Below are 21,084 nucleotides of genomic sequence, written 5' to 3' on the forward strand. Positions count from 1 at the left end.
TCAAAGATACTTAAGGTGAAATCTTGGTGCCACTGAAGTCAATGACAAAACTCCCATTGACTTCAATGGAAGTAGGCCCTGGTCTACACTGGTGGGGTTGACCTAAGATATGCAACTTCAGCTACGCGAATAGCATAGCTGAAGTTGGTGTATCTTAGGTCGACTTACCTGGCTGTGAGGTCGGCGGTGCGTCAACCGCTTCCGCCTCTTGCAAGCTGGAGTTCCGGAGTCGACGGGGAGTGCGTTCGGGGATCGATTTATTGCATCTCGATGAGACGCGATAAATCATCCCCGATAGATCGATCACTACCCGCCGATCTGGTGGGTAGTGAAATCCTGCCCTAGGATTCATCCTTAGGATTTTGAGGTTTTATCTGCTGCGCATCACTGTAGTATCTGAGCACCTACCTTTTCTTCAGGGATCCTGCAACGTACATTTTCCAGGTAACTTGATGTATTTTCCACATTTGTATATCTCAAAAGAATATGAGCAAAGTCTTCCTCGCTGATGGTATTCATCCCATTAGAATAGGAAAGGAATTCTATTTCTAGAACTTCGGTTTGTAGGTTATCCATAAATCTAAAGCACAAATATAATACATATGGAACAAAAAGTACTTTGCACTTCTACAACTCCTTTCATCCAAAGATCTCAAAGCACTTCACAAACTCAGTAATTAAACCTAACAAAATCCCTTTTTAGGCAGATAAGGGATAACCATATAAAAAGTAAGCACTGGTAGTACTGGTGAAGAAGCAGAAGCCAAACTTTCCACTTGTTTGAATCTGGCAGAAACATATTTTTTTCTTAATTTGATCAATGGTGCAATTTTTTGTGGCACAACTATACTTAGTAATGTTCTTTTAAGTGCCACCATTAGAATCAGTTTTCACCTACACTCATAATAGGTAATACAGTAATTATGGTACCTGTTGCAACAATTTGGGGAATCTGTCTGTACAATTTATTAATTCCCTCTGAGACTGTGAACTCTGAGTATGTATCTTTACCAGACTACAGGCTCCATTCGGCATATGGAGTTCTTCACCACCTTCATTGTTGTCCTGCTACCTCCATGTTGGACTGAAATTCCAACAAGGTAGTGGTACAGGGCTGACAACTGAAGGCTGTTAAATCTGGATGGTCAGCCACTAAAATTTAATTGCTCCAGAGACAAAACTGGATCCCTACCAGGAGAAATAGTTTATCAGGGGAGAGGTCACCAAACAATGAAGTCACCCAGCAAGGGTCTTGGATCAACTGTGGAGGCTGATTCAGGAGTCACCTGACAGAAGGACTGGCAAGTTATAACAGGCGGGACATAATCTATTTGCTCTCTGTCTCTCTGGCCATTTTTCACCATCTTAAAGATGTGGTAAACTGCTGTAAGGAGCTGATGAGGCAGGAGGAATGGGGACCCTGCTTCTCTGAACACAGATGGTCCCCCAAGGAAAGGGTGAGCTAGAGTGAGAGGAAATGAGTGTAAGTTTTATTATTTCTTGTCTGATTAAATAAAGAACATTAATGTGTTAGAACGTGCGCAAAGTCTGCCTGTCTGTGTTATATGCTATACTTACTCCATGTTTCCAGAGAGAATTAAACTGTAACCCTGAAGGCTCACACCCTTGGTGGGATTCTGGAGCCCATGTGTGTCAGGCACAGGCGCTGACTTCTGTTTTTGCTGGTGGGTGCCTTCGGCCTTCTGGTTTCACTGTGCGCCATGTACATGCTCTTGCCACCTACTGGTGCCTTGTGGGTGCTGAGCACCCCTCTTCTTTTTTTTTTGGTGGGTGTTTGAGCCCTGCAGCCCATATGGAGTCAGTGCCTATGCCATGTGTTTAAGCTACTGGAGTATCTTGGGGGTCAGTACTGCACCTGGGGGCCTAGGCAGGTGGACTGAGGGTCTCTATTTCCATCAAACAGTAACAGACAGAGTCAATGTTCAGGAAATGTACCAGAGACACCAAGAGAAGCAACAGTCCTTCAGCCCGCTAAGACCCAGGGAAGCTTAAAATATCCAGGTATCCGGATGGTTGGATTCCCTCACAGCAATCTAGTTCCTGAGAGGTCATAAGGGGGCAGGCAACTGGATCTGTGAAAACCTGCATGGTATCTTTTGGCAATTTTTTACTTTTAAATGATAACCACTGTATGTCCCTAGCAGAAGAGATAGATGTGAAGACAAAATCTCTGACCCAAAGAGGTTACAATCTAAACAGAAAATGTAACAAGCAGGAAGAGGGGAAGGGGAAAAAAAACTTAAGGGCTGCATCTCCTGCAGCCCAGTACAGCCGAGTACATGAGTACACAGGAGTGGGCATTAATTCAGTATTGGGTAGGGGCAAGAATACCACCTGCTGCAGTGGTTCTCAAAGCCGGTCCGCCGCTTGCTCAGGGAAAGCCCCTGGCAGGCTGGACCGGTTTGTTTACCTGCCACGTCCGCAGGTTCGGCGATCGCGGCTCCCACTGGCCGCAGTTCAGCGCTCCAGGCCAATGGGGGCTGCGGGAAGTGGCACGGGCCAAGGGATGTGCTGGCTGCCCTTCCCGCAGCCCCCATTGGCCTGGAGTGGCGAATTGTGGCCAGTGGGAGCCGCGATTGGCCGAACCTGCGGCCGCAGCAGGTAAACAAACCGATCCGGCGCGCCAGAGGCTTTCCCTGAACAAGCGGCGGACTGGCTTTGAGAACCACTGACCTACTGGACCACAAACACTACTTTCTATAGTGCAGCATTTCTTTGAGTCAACATACATAACTAATGACCTCCTCTAATTGATTAGCTTACAAAATCTGATGATAATAGAGGAATGTTTATTTGGCCTTTATTAAAACCAAACCAAAACAACCTAACAAATTTTGAATTCTGTGTATTGTCTTAAAACTTTCTTCATCCTTGTTTTAAACCTTTTTAGCAGAAAAGATAAAGTTAAAGAAATGTCTGATACAAAAAGATGCTTATAAAGAAAGAGTTACCTTCTTTAACTAGATATATTATGTATATATTATTTACTAACATATACGGAGGTCTTTGTTTATATAGAAAGTATAAAATCAAAGCTCACCTATAAAAATCATCAAAGTTTAGCTCAGCCTTTCCCTTCTTGCCAAAAAAATGCACAAGCAGTGTAGTATCAGATAGCAAACTTGAGATGTCATCTGCACGCTTAAAAACCATTAGAATAAGACAATTAGTTAAGGCTCTAATTGCTTTAAAAAAACTTTATCAAAGAAATCATTTTATAGTCAGGAGAAATACATTATGCAGCGAATACTTAAGATATGAATTCGTGCATCCTATGTTTGTAATGTTAGAAAGGTAATTATAGTATTCAAATCAGTGAAGTTATTTTAGTTATCACACACTTTCCATATGAAACATTCACTTGTTAATTGCAATTAGTACAACAACACACAAATCCCCCCGCCCCCCAATGAGTTAGTGGAAAATATCATGAGGAAAAAGCCATGAAAAATAAAACCAGAAATTTTAGGAGAAAATGGACTAGAAAGTAAGGTAGGACCAAGGATTTTTATTTATATTTATTTATGTGAAGAAATATATATATATATATATAAAATTAGTTTTCTCAAGCTGCACTTTCCGTAGATACAATTTTGCAATTACATGAAAATAAAGCATTGCTATGAGTGTGTGTTTTCAAACCATCTCTAATGGTGTACTTTATACTGGAGCCACTGGGAGCAGGATTAGCCTATAGTGTGAGGTCTCAGTAGCAGACAGCAACGTTATAATACGCAAATGATATATATGGTCATAATTGCCTCATGATACAAAAGAGTCATCTTGTGAGTCATAGGAATGAGGGAATAGTGAAGATAACTAGACTACCTCTCATATTATTAAATGACATGTCATTGATATAGTAAGAGAGAACCCCCATTAGAATTTGGAGATTATGTATCATTCCACATTTTTGATATAACTAGTATTTGTTGCATTTACCTGTGTATGTGTGTGTTCATTTTTCTCTTTCATAAAGACCCTCTTGTTATAATGAAAGACTATTTTAAGAACTGGATATAACGATTCAGTAGAATGAGGCCCTGATCCTTCAACGTATTCAACATGGGCAGTGTTTCCTTGAAATCACTGGGGCTCTGCATGAGATCTGCCAGCAGAACACAGCTTCCAGGATCAGGGCATAAGAGATTTTTTTGAAACCTTGGTCACTATCTGATTAATGAAGAAGTTAAATGATTTATAAAAAATTTAGAAACAACCCTTAAATGAAGCAATCAGGCCACACATTTTGAGTGATATTGCTTTAGTTCTATCCCAAATTATTGGACTTGATAAAGGACTTTATGAAAATCTCCAGAGAAAAACTTCAGATAAATAAATTCCCTTTCTCCAGAAACAAGTGTCCTCAAAAGATACCTATTCTTAGAAATAACACATCCCCAGTAAAGGATGTTCAGAGTAGTAATTTGTGAGAATGTTGCTATTGACTTCTTTGGGGGCAGCACTACACTTAGAAACAGGAAAGCTGATTATGTGTACAAAGACTCTTACCTTGAAATGCACATATATGCCCTGATAAATTCCAGTAAAGACAAATACCAGATGCCCCCTTTATTTTTATGAAATGCATGTAATAATAGCTATAGAGACAGAGTATAACCAATCTGTTGAAATAAACCAAGGCATGGAGATTAGGAAATCAGTCAGATTTTCTGGATAAATAACAAGAAAAATGAAGGGAAGCAAGTGAATATGCCATGTCACAATGGCTACTTAGTTAGAAAAAGTTTAAATACTAGACTACATTTTTTTAAAGAAGTTATCAGCAATAACTATCAAATGGAAACGTAAGGGGTGCTCCCTATCCTATCTGAGGGAATGAGAAGAGAAGAGGTTGGATATGATGATAATCAATGGAGCTATTATTTAAGAAGTCCTAAATATGCATTAAGTCTTGAGAGATCAGTGAGGAAAGAGATTCAGCTGCTTTTCTTATGTAAAACGCACACAGTGATTTGGAAACGCCAAGAGAAAGTAAAGATGTAGGAATTAAAATATTGCCAATTATGAATATAGGGCCTAGTCTGATTGGATTTGACAGTGAAAGAAAAATTTATTTACCAAAGGATGGCAATGATGTGAAAATCATAAGTATTTCAGAGTTGGTTTACTAAAACTTCTGCAGCAGAAGCTGATCCGTATTTGGCATAAACTGGCATAGGTCTAATGAAGCTAAGACTTGGCCCTAAAACTACACATTCTAAGAATAACCTATGAGTCAGCATTACTGACACTATTCAGATATGTGAATCTTGGTTCATTATGAAGAGATGAATTGCAATAGCAAAATAACATTAAAATACATTTACTCAGCTGCATGGTGTATTGATAACAAAAATGATTTAATATCCATTGTCCAAATCCTTTAGGACATACTGTATTCACGTTTGAACGTTTTCAAAATTTACCTCTTTTATTGTGAAAATTAACATTTCATATGTACTAGTAGTACTTATTAATCACTGAAGAGAAGATACTGAAGAACAAAAAAAGGAAGAAAAAGTAGTAACAACAAAAAACCCTTTCTTTTCATCGTACAAGAACTAAAGGAATAGGAGAGATACCTTTAGTAGTTTAATAAAGTCTGTTTAGGATTATCAAGTTTATATTTCACAAACTCTAACTATTCTTCTCTTTATTCCTGTATTCTTCTCCAGGGAGAAATATGATGGCATAATATATATCTGTAGAAAGACATTTTATATCCTTCAATTAAGATAGCTCTACTCCTGAAATGAACTGATTAACTGGAGAATAATAATCACCGACTATTTGTCCTTTAATTCTCTGTTGTCCTCCACTACAGGGCATAGTGCACTGAAATAGAGATACCTTGATTTTCTACATCTTTTAAACAATTAAGCTTCTAAGTACATTCAAGCAGTTTCCCTCAAGCACTCTGAACATATATCAGACAGTAAGTTAGTCTTTCATCCTGTAAATTTTTTTAATAACCTTGTTAGATTCAGGTTGCATTCATCCATATCTAAAGAACTGTGAGTACTAGCCTATTAGTTAAAAAGCAAAAAAACAAAACAAAAAAACTAGAAGTCTTTCTACCATTTCCACTTGGTCAGTCTCACTGAATGAAAAAAAACAACAAAAAAAAAATCCCTCAATATGCTTTTACACAGCTCTTCAATAATTTTGCACCCATGGACTAAGTCATGTTAGTCCTCTGTACCTTCATTTCCCCATCCTTAAAATGGGGATAATTATATGTATTCATCTTGTAAAGAGACTTCAGATCCTTGAATGAAAGGCAGTATGGCCTTCTATGATGAGATAACTGGCTCTGTGGATATGGGGAAAGCGGTAAATGTGATATATCTTGACTTTAGCAAAGCTTTTAATACAGTATTCTTGCCAGCAAGTTAAAAAAGTATGAATTAGATGAATGGATGATACAGTGGATAGAAAGCTGGCTAGATGGTCGGGCTCAACGGGTAGTGATCAACGGCTCAATATCTAGTTGGTGGCCGGTATCAAGCAGAGTGCCCCAACGTAGGTTCTGGGGCTGGTTTTGTTCAACATCTTCATTAATGATCTGGATTGGGGGTGGGCAAACTATGGCCCATGAGCCACATCCAGCTCACCAGTCAATTTAATGTAGCCCTCGAGCTCCCACTGGGGAGCGGGCTCTGGGGCTTCCACCGCTCCCACACTCCAGCCGGAAGCAGTGGCATGTCCCTCCTCCGGCTCCTATGTTTAGGGGCAGCCAGGGGGCTCCACATGCTGGTGCTGCCCCCACAGCTCCCATTGGCCAGGAACTGCGGCCAATGAGAGTTGCAGGGGCGGCGCCTGCAGACGGGGCAGCACACAGAGTTGCCTGGCCACGCCTCCACGCAGAAGCCAGAGCGGGACATGCTGCTGCTTCTGGGAGCTGCTTGAGGTAAGTGCTGCCCAGAGCCTGCATCGCTGACCCCGTCCTGTGCCCATATCCCTTGCCCCATCCCTGATCCCCCTCCTGCCCTCTGAACCCCTCAGTTCTAGCCTGGAGCACCCTCCTACACCCCAAATTCCTCATCCCCAGACCCACCCCAGAGCCCGCACCTCCCCTCCTGCAGCCAACCCCTCTGCCCCAATCCGGAGCCTCCTCCCACACCCTGAACTCCTCTTTTCTGGCCTCACCCCAGAGCCTGCACCCCCAGCAAGAGCCTTCACCCCCTCCTGAACCCCAACCCCAATTTTGTGAGCATTCATGGCCCACCATACAATTTCCATACCCAGATGTGGCCCTGGGACCAAAAAGTTTGCCTACCCCATATCTGGATGATGGGATGGATTGCACCCTCAGCAAGTTTGCGGATGACACTAAGCTGGGGGGAGAAGTAGATATTCTGGAGGGTACGGATAGGGTCCAGAGCGACCGAGACAAATTGGAGGATTGGGCCAAAAGAAATCTGATGAGGTTCATCAAGGACAAGTGCAGAGTCCTGCACTTAGGACGGAAGAATCCCATGCACTGCTAAAGGCTAGGGACCAACTGGCTAAGTGGCAGTTCTGCAGAAAAGAACCTGGGGATCAGGACCGGCTCTAGGCACCAGCAAAGCAAGCACGTATTTGGGGTGGCACATTTCTAGGGGTGGCATTCTGGCCATCCTTTTTTTCCCCCTGGCCCCGCTCAGTCAACCAATGAGCCCCTGTGTGGGCCGGGGTGGCGGGCTCAGTGCGGGGGGTCCTCGTCCGGGGGCGGTCCCTGCCCTGGCCCCCCACTGTCGGGGGAGCGGGGCGATGCAGCTCCTTCCCCCCTCCTACCCCTGCTGCACGTGTCACAAGCGGCGGAGAAGCCGGAGCCAAGCGGAGGGGAGCCCGGGATCGGGGCAGGACCCGCGGCTGGTAAGGGACCCGCTGCCCCGGGCGGCCACCCGACCCACAGCTGATCCGCCTCACAGCCACTCTGTCGGTTACTGTCCCCTCTGCAGGGGTGGGGCCGGGTCTGAGATTGGGCTGGGAGTCCACAGGCGGGATGTACATCCCCAATCACCTCATTCCAAACACTGCTATAGCATTACGCATTCTTTTAACATTACCAGTATCAGTGGCTTCTGGTGAGCGCAGTTTCTCAAAACTGAAATTACTAAAAAATTATTTGAGGTCCACCATGTCCCAGAAGCATTTATCAGGACTTGCATTAATTTCAGTTGAAAGTACCACTGCAACAAATTTAAATTTCACTGAATTATTAAAAGACTACGCAAATATAAAAACCCGAAAAATTAAGTTCATATAAATTCTTTTAATGTAATGAGAAACTGGGCACACAGGAAGACACTAACATTTTTCATTACAGTGTGTAGTTGAACCCAAATTGTTTGTAGTTGTGATTTTGTTAAAATTAAATGAGTACACTAGTAGGAAATTGTTTTATTTCACTAACTACAAATTCTCTGTTTTCATTTCTTAAATATTTTAAACAGTCAATACAAAACAAAACAAAAACATTGCAAACTGCAAACATGAGTAAAAGCCAAAAAAAAGGGGGGGGGGGGAAAGCAGCCAACATTTTTTTTGCTTGGGGCAGCAAAAAACCTAGACCTGGCCCTGCTGGGGATTACAGTGGATGAGAAGCTGGATATGAGTCAACAGTGTGCCCTTGTTGCCAAGAAGGCTAACGGCATATTGGGCTGCATTAGTAGGAGCACTGCCAGCAGATCAAGGGAAGTGATTATTCCCCTCTGTTCGTCACTGGTGAGGCCACATCTGGAGTATTGCGTCCAGTTTTGTGCCCTCCCCCACATCACTACAGAAAGGATGTGGACAAACTGGAGAGAGTCCAGCAGAGGACAACAAAAATGATTAGGGGCTGGGGCACATGACTTACGAGGAGAGTCTGAGGGAACTGGGTTTATTTAGTCTGCAGAAGAGAAGAGCGTGAGGGGGGATTTGATAGCAGCCTTCAATTACCTGAAGGAGGTGGGTTCAAATAGGATGGAGCTAGGCTGTTCTCAGTGGTGGCAGATGACAGAACAAGAAGCAATGGTCTCAAGTTGCAGTGGGGGAGGTCTAGGTTGGATATTAGGGAAAAACTATTTCACTTGGAGGGTGGTGAAGCACTGGAATGGGTTACCTAGGGAAGTGGTGGAATCCCCAACCTTGGAGGTTTTTAAGGCCCGGCTTGACAAACCCCTGGCTGTGATGATTTAGTTGAGGTTGGTCCTGCTTTGAGCAGGGGGTTGGACTAGATGACCACCTGAGGTCTCTTCCAACCCTAATCTTCTATGATTCTATGATCTAAAATCGCTGATGTCAATGGGAGTCTTCTACAGTGAGTACAAAATATGTATGTTACATTCTATGTTGATAGACAGAGACATCTCTCCACAGTCCTATATTTTTCAAATGCTCTAGCAACTTCAGTAATTTCCAATACCCATTCAGAATGAATCCACAAGCTGAGCTCAGCAGTGTTCAACTCCACTGACCTATTGGGAGTGGGCTGTAGAACTACATAGTTTCACTCATTCTTCTCAGAAAGATACCAGAGAGTAAGGATGGGCAACTTCTCCTCTTGCTGAAGAGACCTCTTTTGTGGAGTCTGACAAGAACAAATCTTTTCTAACCTCCTTTTCAGTCTACACAATAGCACTTGAAGAGGCTGTAAGACAGTGCAGACTCCAGTGTTACCTAGCTTTATGTCACTTTTTCAGCACAAAAGTCCATGGTATCATCCATTTGTTAAGAGTGTCTGCGAGAGATAAGGATATGGATGAAAGCTAGCAAGCTCAAGCTTAAACAAAGCAAGACAGATGTGATTCTAGTGAGTAGTGGGAAATACTCTGAGAAGCTAACCAAGGATATTCGATTTGTATCAGTGATTTGCATGTTAGCTGAGAGGGTTATGCAAATGTTCATGGAAGAATTAAACGAATGCAGAAATTAGATGCTGGTAAGTTTTAATTATTGCAGTCTACAGATGTCAGTGTAACGCACCTTTAATGATGTGCTTAATTGCCTACTGGACACGTTCACATTAAAAAGGCTTCTAAAGAATACTAATCTTAAAATATTGTACATCTTGCTCATTGTTAATTTTGCTCATGTAAGTGCAACAGGTGTAAAGACAATCTGTCCCCAGCTTTGCTGCACTTCAAGCTAATCCATCTGACTGGAGTTACCCTCAGTGTGGGAGAATCCTCAGGTGACATAAGACTGGTAAAGCAGCTCCTATGCTTCCCTCATTACTGTCCCTGTTGTGATTTGCATGGCTTGAGATAGAGGTGTTACTGGGGAGCTGCTACAAGTGGCCAATCCTTGGGGCCATGACCAGCCTGGCCCAATGTACAGCAACCTCCTTCACACTGTAGCTGGGCACAGAAATGCCAGTTTGGAGGATCTGGCCTTTAGACTCTCTTTTAAATTATCAATACAAAGACATATACACATTCTGTTTATTCAATTTTTCAATGACTAGATAATGAAATAAGCTTTTGATTTTTATTATAATTTAGATACCTGCATACATTCATTTTTGATGGAATAGAGATATTGCTAGTCTTTCACAATGATTGTGCAATATCTAAAGATAAAGACTGAGATTAATGTATGCAATTGTTTTAGCTGCCTGAAACACCACTGTTTTCAATGCAATACGTTAAAAAGAATCTTTAGCAAAGGCAATATTGCTGACCATGACCTTCTGTAAAAATAAACTTGGCTACCATATGTTTAAAGCAAGTTAAGGGCCTGAACCTGCAAAGTCTTGGATACCTCATGAGAGATGCTGAGTGCGCTCTACTCTCATTAAAGTCATCACCTCACAGGATCAAGCCCTAAATGAAAAATGGTTCTTAATTTTTCAGTTATATAGAAATCAGGGTTTTTTAAAGTTAATATTAGATAAATATCCTAACACCAAGGATATAGTGATAGGACTTGATCTTCCAAATCTTGCAAAAGAGAATGCTAGCTGACTAGAAATGACAACTTCAAGTAATGCCACTGTATTCAGCCACATTAATTTCATATGACAGCTTTCCATAAACACTGTTTTTAAAAGAACTATTTTAAAAAGAAAAGAAAGAAGATCCACAACAATGGGGAAAACACTAAAATACAAAAGGAAATAAATAAAATGGCAATTTGTTCATGGACCAGACAGAGGTTTTATTATACCTCTGCAAGATCCGAAAAGAGAGCTTGGCTTGTGCTACGTCTCAATGTATCCCAATAGCTTCTGGGGACAAGGTCCTTTCCATCTGTCTTAAGTACCTGTAGAAGTTTCAAGAAGTACAACTGTTTGAAAACCACAAAACAATCATAAAGAACAACAGCTTATACACTTTAAAATCTTTTCTAACTAATCTTCAAAAAGAAGAAAACTGCATGAGTTTACCTTTGTTTTTGTTTTTTTTTCCCTGCACAAAGAAAAGTATTATATCACACTCCTTGTAAACCCAAGGCATTTTCAAAAGGGTAACAGTATCGATATCTATTTCCTTATTAGTCACAGTGTGGGCTTTACAAAACATAAGCGATTAATACACAATAAATTAACTAGATTAAAAAAATAGTCAGAATTAATCAGAGTTTTAACTGCACTGCTAAACAATAATAAAATACCAATTTAAATTTATTATATATATTTTTTGATGTTTTTCTACATTTTCAAATATATTGATGTCAATTACAACACAGAATACCAAGTGTACCGTGCTCAATTTATATGATTTTTAATACAAATATTTGCACAGTAAAAACAATTTTAAAAGTATTTTTCAATTCACATCATGCAAGTACTGTACTGCAACTTCTTTATAGTGAAATTGCAACTTACAAATGTAGAATTATTTTTGTCACATAACTGCACTCAAAAACAAAACAGTGTAAAATTTTAGAGCCTACAAGTCCACTCAGTCCTATTTCTTGTTCAGCTAATCACTAAGACAAACAAGTGGTTTACATTTACAGGAGATAATGCTACCTGCTTCTTATTTACAATGTCACCAAAGTGAGAACAGGCATTCGCATGGCACTGTTGTAGCTAGTGTTGCAAGGTATTTACATGCTAGATATGCTAAACATTTGTATGCCCCTTCATGCTTCGACTTGTAGAATATGCTTTTAAAAATCTTTTTTACAGTGCAAATATTTGTAATAAAAAATAGTAATATAAACTGAGCACTGTACACTTTGTATTCTGTGTTGTAATTGAAATCAATATATTTGAAAATGTAGAAAAAATCCACAAATATTTATAATACATTTAAATTGGTATTCTATTATTGTTTAGCAGTGCAATTAAAACTGTGATTAATTGAGACTATCTTTTTTAATCTCACGATTATTTGCGATTATTTTTTTAATCGTTTGACAGCCCTACTATAAACAGAAACATTCTGGAGTATATGTAAAATGTAAATGTATTGGCAAGCTTGTATTATTAGTAATTTCATAATTTTGTCAACATATTACTATATAAATAGATTAGGTTGCTTGTGATAGGAAGCTTGTTTTCTGATTTATCAAAGCATGACATGCACCAATAGCATTATCTAAATAGTTACAAATAATTTCATTCCAACAAAAGATCCATCCTAATAGTGTTAAGGAAAATAAGAATCAGGTCCACAGAGACTAAGTTCTAATTGCAGGATATACAGCAAGGAAACCTGATTGTGGGTGTCCACTGATCAAATTTACGATGTGCTCTATTTGAAAGAACTGTAAGCCATATCTTTTTGCCATGGAGGTGCTCTGCAACAATTTTAGAGGCCTGAGACACTTACATCTCTTACATTTTGCCCCACTTCCCCACTTTAAAACTACCCTTGGAGGTCGAACATGACAGCTTCCATCTTTCTGGCTAAGGAGAACTAGATAAGGTGATCTTGAAGGCAGTCAAGGCTTCTTCTAACTTGGCTACTGTTCTATTGCCCTTTCCCCCGTGCCCTTTCCCCCATTAGTCTAGGCCTGATTCCCTACCTTCAGTGCTCCCAACTCCTGTCAGTCTGGCAGAAGAGACAAAGACTGGGAACTGAATTCAATCTTCCAATTACAAGTGGGAAAAATATCCTTACTTTTGTTTTTTAAAATCAGCATAAATTGTTGCTATTAAAGGTCTCATACGGTCATAAACTACAGAAATACAATGTGATATATGCCATCATGTGCCAGCAATGCCCCTCTGCCATGTACATTGGCCAAACCGGACAGTCTCTACGCAAAAGAATAAATGGACATAAATCAGATTTCAAGAATTATAACATTCAAAAACCAGTTGGAGAACACTTCAATCTCCCTGGTCACTCAATTATAGACCTAAAAGTCGCAATACTCCAACAAAAAAACTTAAAAAAAAGCCTCCAATGAGAAACTACAGAAATGGAATTAATTTGCAAACTGGACACCATTAAACTAGGCTTGAATAAAGACTGGGAGTGGATGGGTCATTACACAAAGAAAAAACTATTTCCCCATGCTAATTTTTCCCTACTGTTATTCACACCTTCTCAACTGTTAGAAATGGGCCATCCTGATTATCAATACAAAAGTTTTTTTCTCCTGCTGACAAGAACCCACCTTAATTGATTAGTCTCGTTATAGTTGGTATGGCAACACCCATTTTTCATGCTCTGTGTATATATATCTTCCTACTGTATTTTCCACTGCATGCATCTGACGAAGTCGGTTTTAGCCCATGAAAGCTTATGCCCAAATAAATTTGTTAGTCTCTAAGGTGCCACAAGTACTCCTCGTTCTTTTTGTGCCCCATTGTACACTTTGCAGAATCCCGTGGGATTCCTTTTAGGACTTTTAGTATATCTATAACGCCACATAGATGTTGTGAGGAGTATTCTGCAGGCTTATTTTTGATTTTCCACACATTTAACGTCATATGTACTGAGGAAATTTAGACAGTTGAAAATTTAGAAAGGAGACCTGACAATTATATTTTAGGAAAAATCTCTCTTGAAATAGTATTCCCTATATTCTGTTAGCACAATATTTTCTCAGCTAACATATGCAGCCTTCACAGCACTCATGTTCCCAATTTAGCAAGTAGTAAAGTATGGTTACATGACTGAAGACATCATTTAAGTATGTCTTATCAGTGTAATCCACTTAATGCTCATGGGGCTGTCAAGGTTCCTCCCCCACTCTGAACTCTAGGGTACAGATGTGGGGACCTGCATGAAAACCTTCTAAGCTTACTTTTACCAGCTTATGGAGTCTTAGAACTGGTAAAAGTAAGCTTAGGAGGTTTTCATGCAGGTCCCCACATCTGTACCCTAGAGTTCAGAGTGGGGGAGGAACCTTGACATGGTGGCAGTGGTGGGATAAGGGGTCTCGAGGGTTCTTTGGGAGGTAGGTGGGGCCTTGGGTAGCCCCCAGTAATAGGGTGTGGTCTGGGGTTGTCCCTTCTAGTCTCTGCTCCAACTGCGACCAGTTTTCTTCTTCTCTGCCACCTCCACCCATCTGGCTCCAATCTCTCCTGCCTTGATTACAGTTTTGGGCTTCCCATCTAGGATGTATCTTTCTATTTCCTCAGGAACACCCTCTAAGAATTGTTCCATTTGCATTAGGAAGGGCAAATTTACTGGAGAATCAACACTTGCTCCTGATATCCAGGCATCCCAATGTTTCACAATGTGGTAGGCATGTCGGGTAAATGACACGTCTGGTTTCCACCTTAGGGCTCTGAACCTCCGATGAGACTGCTCGGGTGTTATCTCCATTCTGACTCTCGCCTTGGATTTAAACAGTTCATACTTGTTCATCTGTTCTTTAGGCATTTCAGCTGCCACCTCAGCTAAGGGTCCACTGAGTTGCGGCCTCAGCTCTACCATGTATTGGTCAGTAGAGATGTTGTACCCAAGGCAGGCACTTTCGAAGTTTTTTAGGAAGGCCTCAGTATCATCGCCTACCTTGTAGGTGGGGAACTTTCTGGGATGTGGAGTGGTACCTGAGAAGGATTGCTAGGGTTTGTTGGTATATTCTGCTGAGCCTTTACCTTCTCCATCTCCAGTGCATGCTTCCTCTCTTTTTCCCTCTCCTCCTCCTTCAGCCGCATGAGTTCTATCTGTCTTTCATGTTCCCTTTGTTTTTCCTCAGTCTGAAATCTGGCTAATTCCAGCGTTTGTCGAGCCGTGGATTTTGTCATCCTAACCTCTCTGTTTTTAACTAATTTTACACCCAAGGTTTAGAAATAAACAAACAAAACTTGGCTGTAAAATTTTGCTGTGCTGGAATAGAATACCTATTCTCTGATAGTGATTGTCAGCCTACAGAAAAAGACAATCCCCTTGTCTCTGCTCTGGCCCCAAATCAAAGCAAAAAACCTCCAACTACTTGGAAACCTGCTTACCAGCAGCCCAAAGGAAAAGAAAATTCCTTTTCAAACTTGTGTTCCTTGTAAAAAAATCAAAATCCTAAAAAAAAAAAAAAAGCCCCTGCCACTTTTGTCTCCAGGCAAATGGGTAGAACACACCCACATTTACTTTTAGAAAAAAAAAAACTGGTTTACCAAGACTGTGAATTTCCCTGCAGGAGGTTAAATACCCTGCCTCCAGGCAAAGAAACCTGCAATTCACAAAGATAATCCCCTTTGGTCTCTGCTTGGCCCCAAAGCAGAGAAAAACAAGCTGCTTTCAGTTTCAGCTGCTTTCTGGACCTCCTTTCCAGCAGCCCCAAAGGAAAAAAAATTTCCTTTTTAAAATCTGTATTTCTGGTTCAAAAAAATCTCAAATTGATCTCAAAATGATTTCAGGTTAATCCCACCACTCTGCCACCATGTCAAGGTTCCTCCCCAACTCTGAACTCTAGGGTACAGATGTGGGGACCTGCATGAAAACCTCCTAAGCTTACTTTTACCAGCTTAGGTTAAAACTTCCCCAAGGTACAAATTAATTTTATTATAATAAAATTTATATAAAATTATATTATATGACAAGAAATTTTTAGCCAATAGAACATTATCCCTTTTGTTGATTTGGACCATATATTAAAAAAATAAAAATATTGTTCCCACACCGTACAATCTCTGTAATTACCAAAGTCTTACATAGGTCTGAAGATAGTCTATCACTCAACTTTGGAAAAAATCTCTTGTCTGAAGTATGGAATCTCATTCTGGGGAGCTTCCAGAAAGATCCATAAGAGAGTACCCAATATTAAATACCATATATTGGACCTCCACAAGCCAAAATTAATTTCCCACAATTTTTAATATGCTGCAGGTAACAACTGTATACTATTCTGACCAGTATGAGGTTAGGTGCATTATAATATATTTTGCAGCTAACATTCATAAAAAGTCTGAATAAAAGATAAAAACTTAATACAATTAGTATGCCTAACCTTTTCATTTCAAATTTAATGTCATGTTATAAAGCTCTTTATCTAAATAGAGATAAACTGGTTTTGATCCAACTGCTGATACATCATGTTGATTATGTATATTTTAATCTATGAAACTTCATATTTTTAAAAAAATTAACTAAAGTTAGACAAGAATATTTCTTCTTAAACCATAAAATATTGACAAAATATGCCAAATAAGTAAAAAAAAATTTCAACATGAAATCACTGCCTCAAGAAGTTACATATACTTTTGACTGCCTCATCCTTTATTTAGATACACATATTATTACATAATTATTAATTGAATAACCTGTCTTATTGGTGATGTACTTCATTTATCTGACAAAAACTGATTTATTATTGATGAAGTTAGTATTTCTGAAGCATGCACATTTTATTTTTCTACATGTTACTTTTATAATAATCCTCAATAATAAGATTGCATTCAGCTAGTCAAAACCCACATGCAACTCATGCTGTACTAGTCTTAATACACATTCACAGCATGCACCAGCTTAGCTCCAGAGAAATATCATGAGTAATATGAAAAGACATAAATAATCAAATTACTCAGACCCATTTATAGATGCATCTTATGTAAGATGTAGCCTTCAGAGCTTGATACTATGAAGTTGTGAGTACACTCAACTGCCCCAGATTTCAATGGGAGCTGAGGGTGCTCAGGACCTCATAGTTTGGTCTTTCAATGATAGAAATATAAAGTGTTCATTATTCCAATTCCAGGTCCACATTCATAGCATGCTAATAGATCTAATTCACCATTCACCCATTTATTTTATTTAAAACAATTTAAAACCCCTACTGTGCTGACTTATTTTTCTAAATGTGAGTATAAAAATAGATTTTTTTACTAGAGTCAGAAAATTATTATAAATTTAGAAATGCTTAAAGCTAAGTTTTGTTAAACTATAAAAGGAAGGAAATATAGAGATATGAAGCACAGAGTCTTTCACGCTTACATAGGGAATGATCCAAAGCACACTAAAGTCAAAAGAAAGGCTTCAATAGACTTCAAGTCAAGACTATAGTGCATACTTTTTGCCTTACTATCATCTTATTGAACAGGTATGTATTTAATATGTCTGTGCTGCCTTACCTGGGCACAATTGTATGAAACACACAGTGACAGAGTTAAAATGTAGGCATGATCAGAAACAGTACTATGTAAAAATGGCACTGCATATGTGTTCAGCTCAGGGATAAAAAGGTTCTTACCATTTTTTATTCTTGTTAATGCTGCACAGCTACAAAAGTCATGGGAAACAACTGTATATACAACTTCAAATCCTAGCCCCTTTTCTATAAATGCAGTCAAACTCCATCCATCCTAATTATCATGCTAATCTGGCTCAAAAGAATGAATTCCTCCCCATATGACCATGAAGATTGAGGCTTGGGTTCTTCCCTGGCTTTTTTATGCTAGGGAGACAGGGAAGACTATTTAAAGGAGTCTAAATCTGCTCTGCTCTGAAAGGGCATTCAGCCAAGGTCAAAGGACAGAGTTCATCAATCTAAAAATTCCTTCCACCCTCTGCCCAAACAGTAATCAAGTGTAATAAAGTCTGTCCTCATCTTGGGCTATGGGCTTCCTCTCTACCAACAGCCCCTGTTCTCATCCTACTCTGAAGTAGTTTTGTTTTATTTTATGCACAAACAGTGCAAGAAAAAAATGGTTGAGACCTTCTCTTCCTCTGTGCTGTGTTAGGATAAGATGCTGGGAACTGACCGAACCCAAGGAATATGGTTATTACTGAAGGCTCTACCGTTATGTCCCATAAAAGGGGATGGAATTTTTATTATTAATTGTTGTTGTGGAATTTTATTTACATGGGGTCACCACCCCACCCAGAGCAGGTCTACAACTCCCTAATACACACCTGCTCTTTTTCTCCTTTTTACCTATCCAGAGGCATCCATCTGTCCTCTGGATGGGCCAGTCTGTTACTCTATGCCTGTAGCAAGTATGTGCAGCCTTCTATGGCCGTGAAGATAGAGTATACTTTTGACTTAACAAGACCCTATACTAGCAAAATTCATTTACTTGATAAAGAGCCAATTGTTATAACAAATGATTCCATCTCACTGGTGAAAACTATATACACAGAAAAATTTTGAGTACATACACTGTTAGTAGAAGTATGATATCCATAGAGTTGAAGGCGCTGACATACAGCAAAAATGGTGAAGTGAAGTACCACATTTCAGAATGAAACCAAAAAGAAAGAGAAAGAAGACAACAGAATAGGTTAAGACAGGCAAGGCTTTATCTTACACGTTACTAGAAATGTTGGTATGTTTTTTCAAATGGTGGCGAGCAAATGGTTCTTTTTTTACATCTTGTTTTTAAGACTCTTAAAACAGAAAAAAGTATAGGTTTATCATTACAACCATGATAAATTTAAGTTACAAGAATTATGCTATTCTACCTCCCTATTTTATCTCTGTAACATTCTCAAAAGTTTTCCTTCTAGGATGAAGTTTCTTTTGCTTAGACTTGGCCTAAACATGTCAACAAAATTAACTGAGCAATTAAATTTTGTTGCCAATGTGAAAAAAGTTGTGTCCCTTAGGATGAACAAATATTCTTTTCTGTGCTTGGGTTATTCAAAAATGTGATAGCTCCTAAAATTCAAGTTTCTTGTGGTTTGGGGGCCAAGTTCTGGGAAGAGAGCACACAGACAGCCCCAGATAAATTTGTTTTTACATTATGCTTTTAAAATTCAAATAAATAAATAAAAGGATTTTGCTGTACACAAAACAGTTCTTGAGCTGAGGGCTAGAATCTACAGCTCCCAAGTAGCCATAATGGTAGCCATAGGGATAAGAAGCAGATATATCCAAGTGGTACCTATATTGTGGGGTTTTGGCCAATCGATTTGCACAGTGCATGAATCCACCCGTTTTTCAAAGGAGGATTGGTAGAGACCTATCACTGAGACACATGGGGATTGCAGGGACACCTGGGGATTGCAGGGAGACGGGATGGCTGAGTGGGGGTGCAGGCACAAATGGGGACAGTGGCAGATGTGCCTGACTGAGAGAAGCTAGGGGTCAACCAGGGGAGGCTCCATGACATATTTCTCCCAATCACGCCCAGGCTCCTTCCCAGCAATTACTTCCCCTGACTCCACAAAGCTTTTGCACTGCTTCTGATGGATGCGGGAAATACTGTGTTTCTTTTCCTGAATATTTTTTGTTGTCTATATTGTTACATACATACTTGCCCCTAGGACTTGCCCACATGCATTTTGAAATAAATTACTAAACTAATTGAAACCGGTGTGATTATATTGTGTTATTTTGACAAATAAAATATGCAGAATTTTGCAGAATTTTAAAATGTTGTGCATAGATTTTTTATTTTTTTGATGCAGAATTCCTCCAGGAGTACCTATTATTCTCCGCTCAATAAACAGGCTTAGAATCAAATCAACCCTTTATATTGTTAGGAGTTATGTGATTCACTATGGTACCTGGTGTTGCCCAGAAATCTCAAAAGTGATTAGTAACAGTAAATAAATATTCTTAACTAATAAATATAACCACACTTTTGAGCTACATAAAATAATCCAAGAACCACAAACCTACAGCTATTCTAATTTTACTTACCAACATTATACGTTTCTCTTCATCTCCTTTTCTTTCTCTCTTCTCATTTTTCTTTCTAAATATCTCTTGAAGCTGCAAAACAAGCCAAGTTTATCTTCCGATCCAGGAACAGAGCTACTATGTACATAACAAACAATGCAGAATTGCCCCTGCCTGTCAATATGTCTACATACGCAATGCTGTATACATACATACACGTGCTGTAAAAAGTTGAGCTATTAAATATAGTTTTAAGAGAAATAAAATTGTGTATGACCAGAGATAGATAAATGTTCCAAAACTGTACTAAGTGGGTCATAGCCCACGCAAGCTTATGCTGTAATAAATTTGTTAGTCTTTAAGGCGCCACAAGACTCCTTGTTTTTGCTGAAACAGACTAATACGGCTACCACTCTGAAACTCGTCACCTTATACTCAGACTCTCACCTTCTAATCTCCAGCTCTCCTCACCCCCTTCTCCTCCATATGAAAAGGCAAAAATAATTGTTTGTTTTTAAATAAAATACAAAGTAAACAGCCCCCTTAGAAAACACAGATTTTAGAACAAGGGCCTCAGAGTTTTACATCATTCTCATAGTTTTAGTATCTGAAACTGGACTAGACAAAATTCTGGAGAATAAACTGTTGGGAATAATGCTACAATCCGGAAGTGATGGACCAGATGACCTAATGGGTCTTTTCCGATCTACAAGTTCTATAATTCTATGAAAAGACATATCTGTGTCTCTTCCTCCTACCGATGAACTAATTACTTGTGGTAAACAGGGCATAACTACTGGCTCATGACCAGGAGTTATCTGGTCATTCTATCGGGTCTATTCTATTGACAAGCTGTCAGTGTTGCAATGCTACTGTGCCCCAAGACTAAGGAGCAGGAATGAAACTCTCAATCTTAACCAGCAGTGGCCAAAGTAGCAACACAAATCCCTCAATCTTTTGAGCAACAGAAAAAGAATCACCTCTATACTATTCTCTGTTTTGACAGCCTGCAAAACAAGCATCTGAGATAAAAAATCAGATCTGGATCCCTTGTGTAGTAGCACAATTAATCTTAAGGAAAATGTGTCATATGTTCCTATGGTCACAGGGTATAATAAATTAATGTAATTA

General features: G+C 39.6%; 1 protein-coding gene across 8 annotated transcripts in view; it reads right to left on the reverse strand.

Annotated features, from left to right (window-relative positions):
• MICU3 (mitochondrial calcium uptake 3) overlaps positions 1-21,084 on the reverse strand; it is a 149,468-nt gene that overhangs the window by 30,515 nt on the left and 97,869 nt on the right. For 2 of the 8 annotated variants that reach the window (XM_073341936.2, XM_073341938.2), the window contains exons 7-11: positions 19,975-20,046; positions 18,489-18,527; positions 11,158-11,253; positions 3,062-3,162; positions 409-580 (exon numbers count right to left, since the gene is read on the reverse strand). In XM_073341936.2, the coding sequence (XP_073198037.1) occupies positions 409-580; positions 3,062-3,162; positions 11,158-11,253; positions 18,489-18,527; positions 19,975-20,046 (480 nt within the window). The remainder of the gene's footprint in view (positions 1-408; positions 581-3,061; positions 3,163-11,157; positions 11,254-18,488; positions 18,528-19,974; positions 20,047-21,084) is intronic. The other 6 variants (XM_073341937.2, XM_073341939.1, XM_073341940.2 and 3 more) reach the window with 3 other exon arrangements.

The sequence above is a fragment of the Lepidochelys kempii genome, chromosome 4 (assembly GCF_965140285.1).
Source record: "Lepidochelys kempii isolate rLepKem1 chromosome 4, rLepKem1.hap1, whole genome shotgun sequence".
NCBI classification, from domain to species: Eukaryota; Metazoa; Chordata; order Testudines; family Cheloniidae; genus Lepidochelys; species Lepidochelys kempii.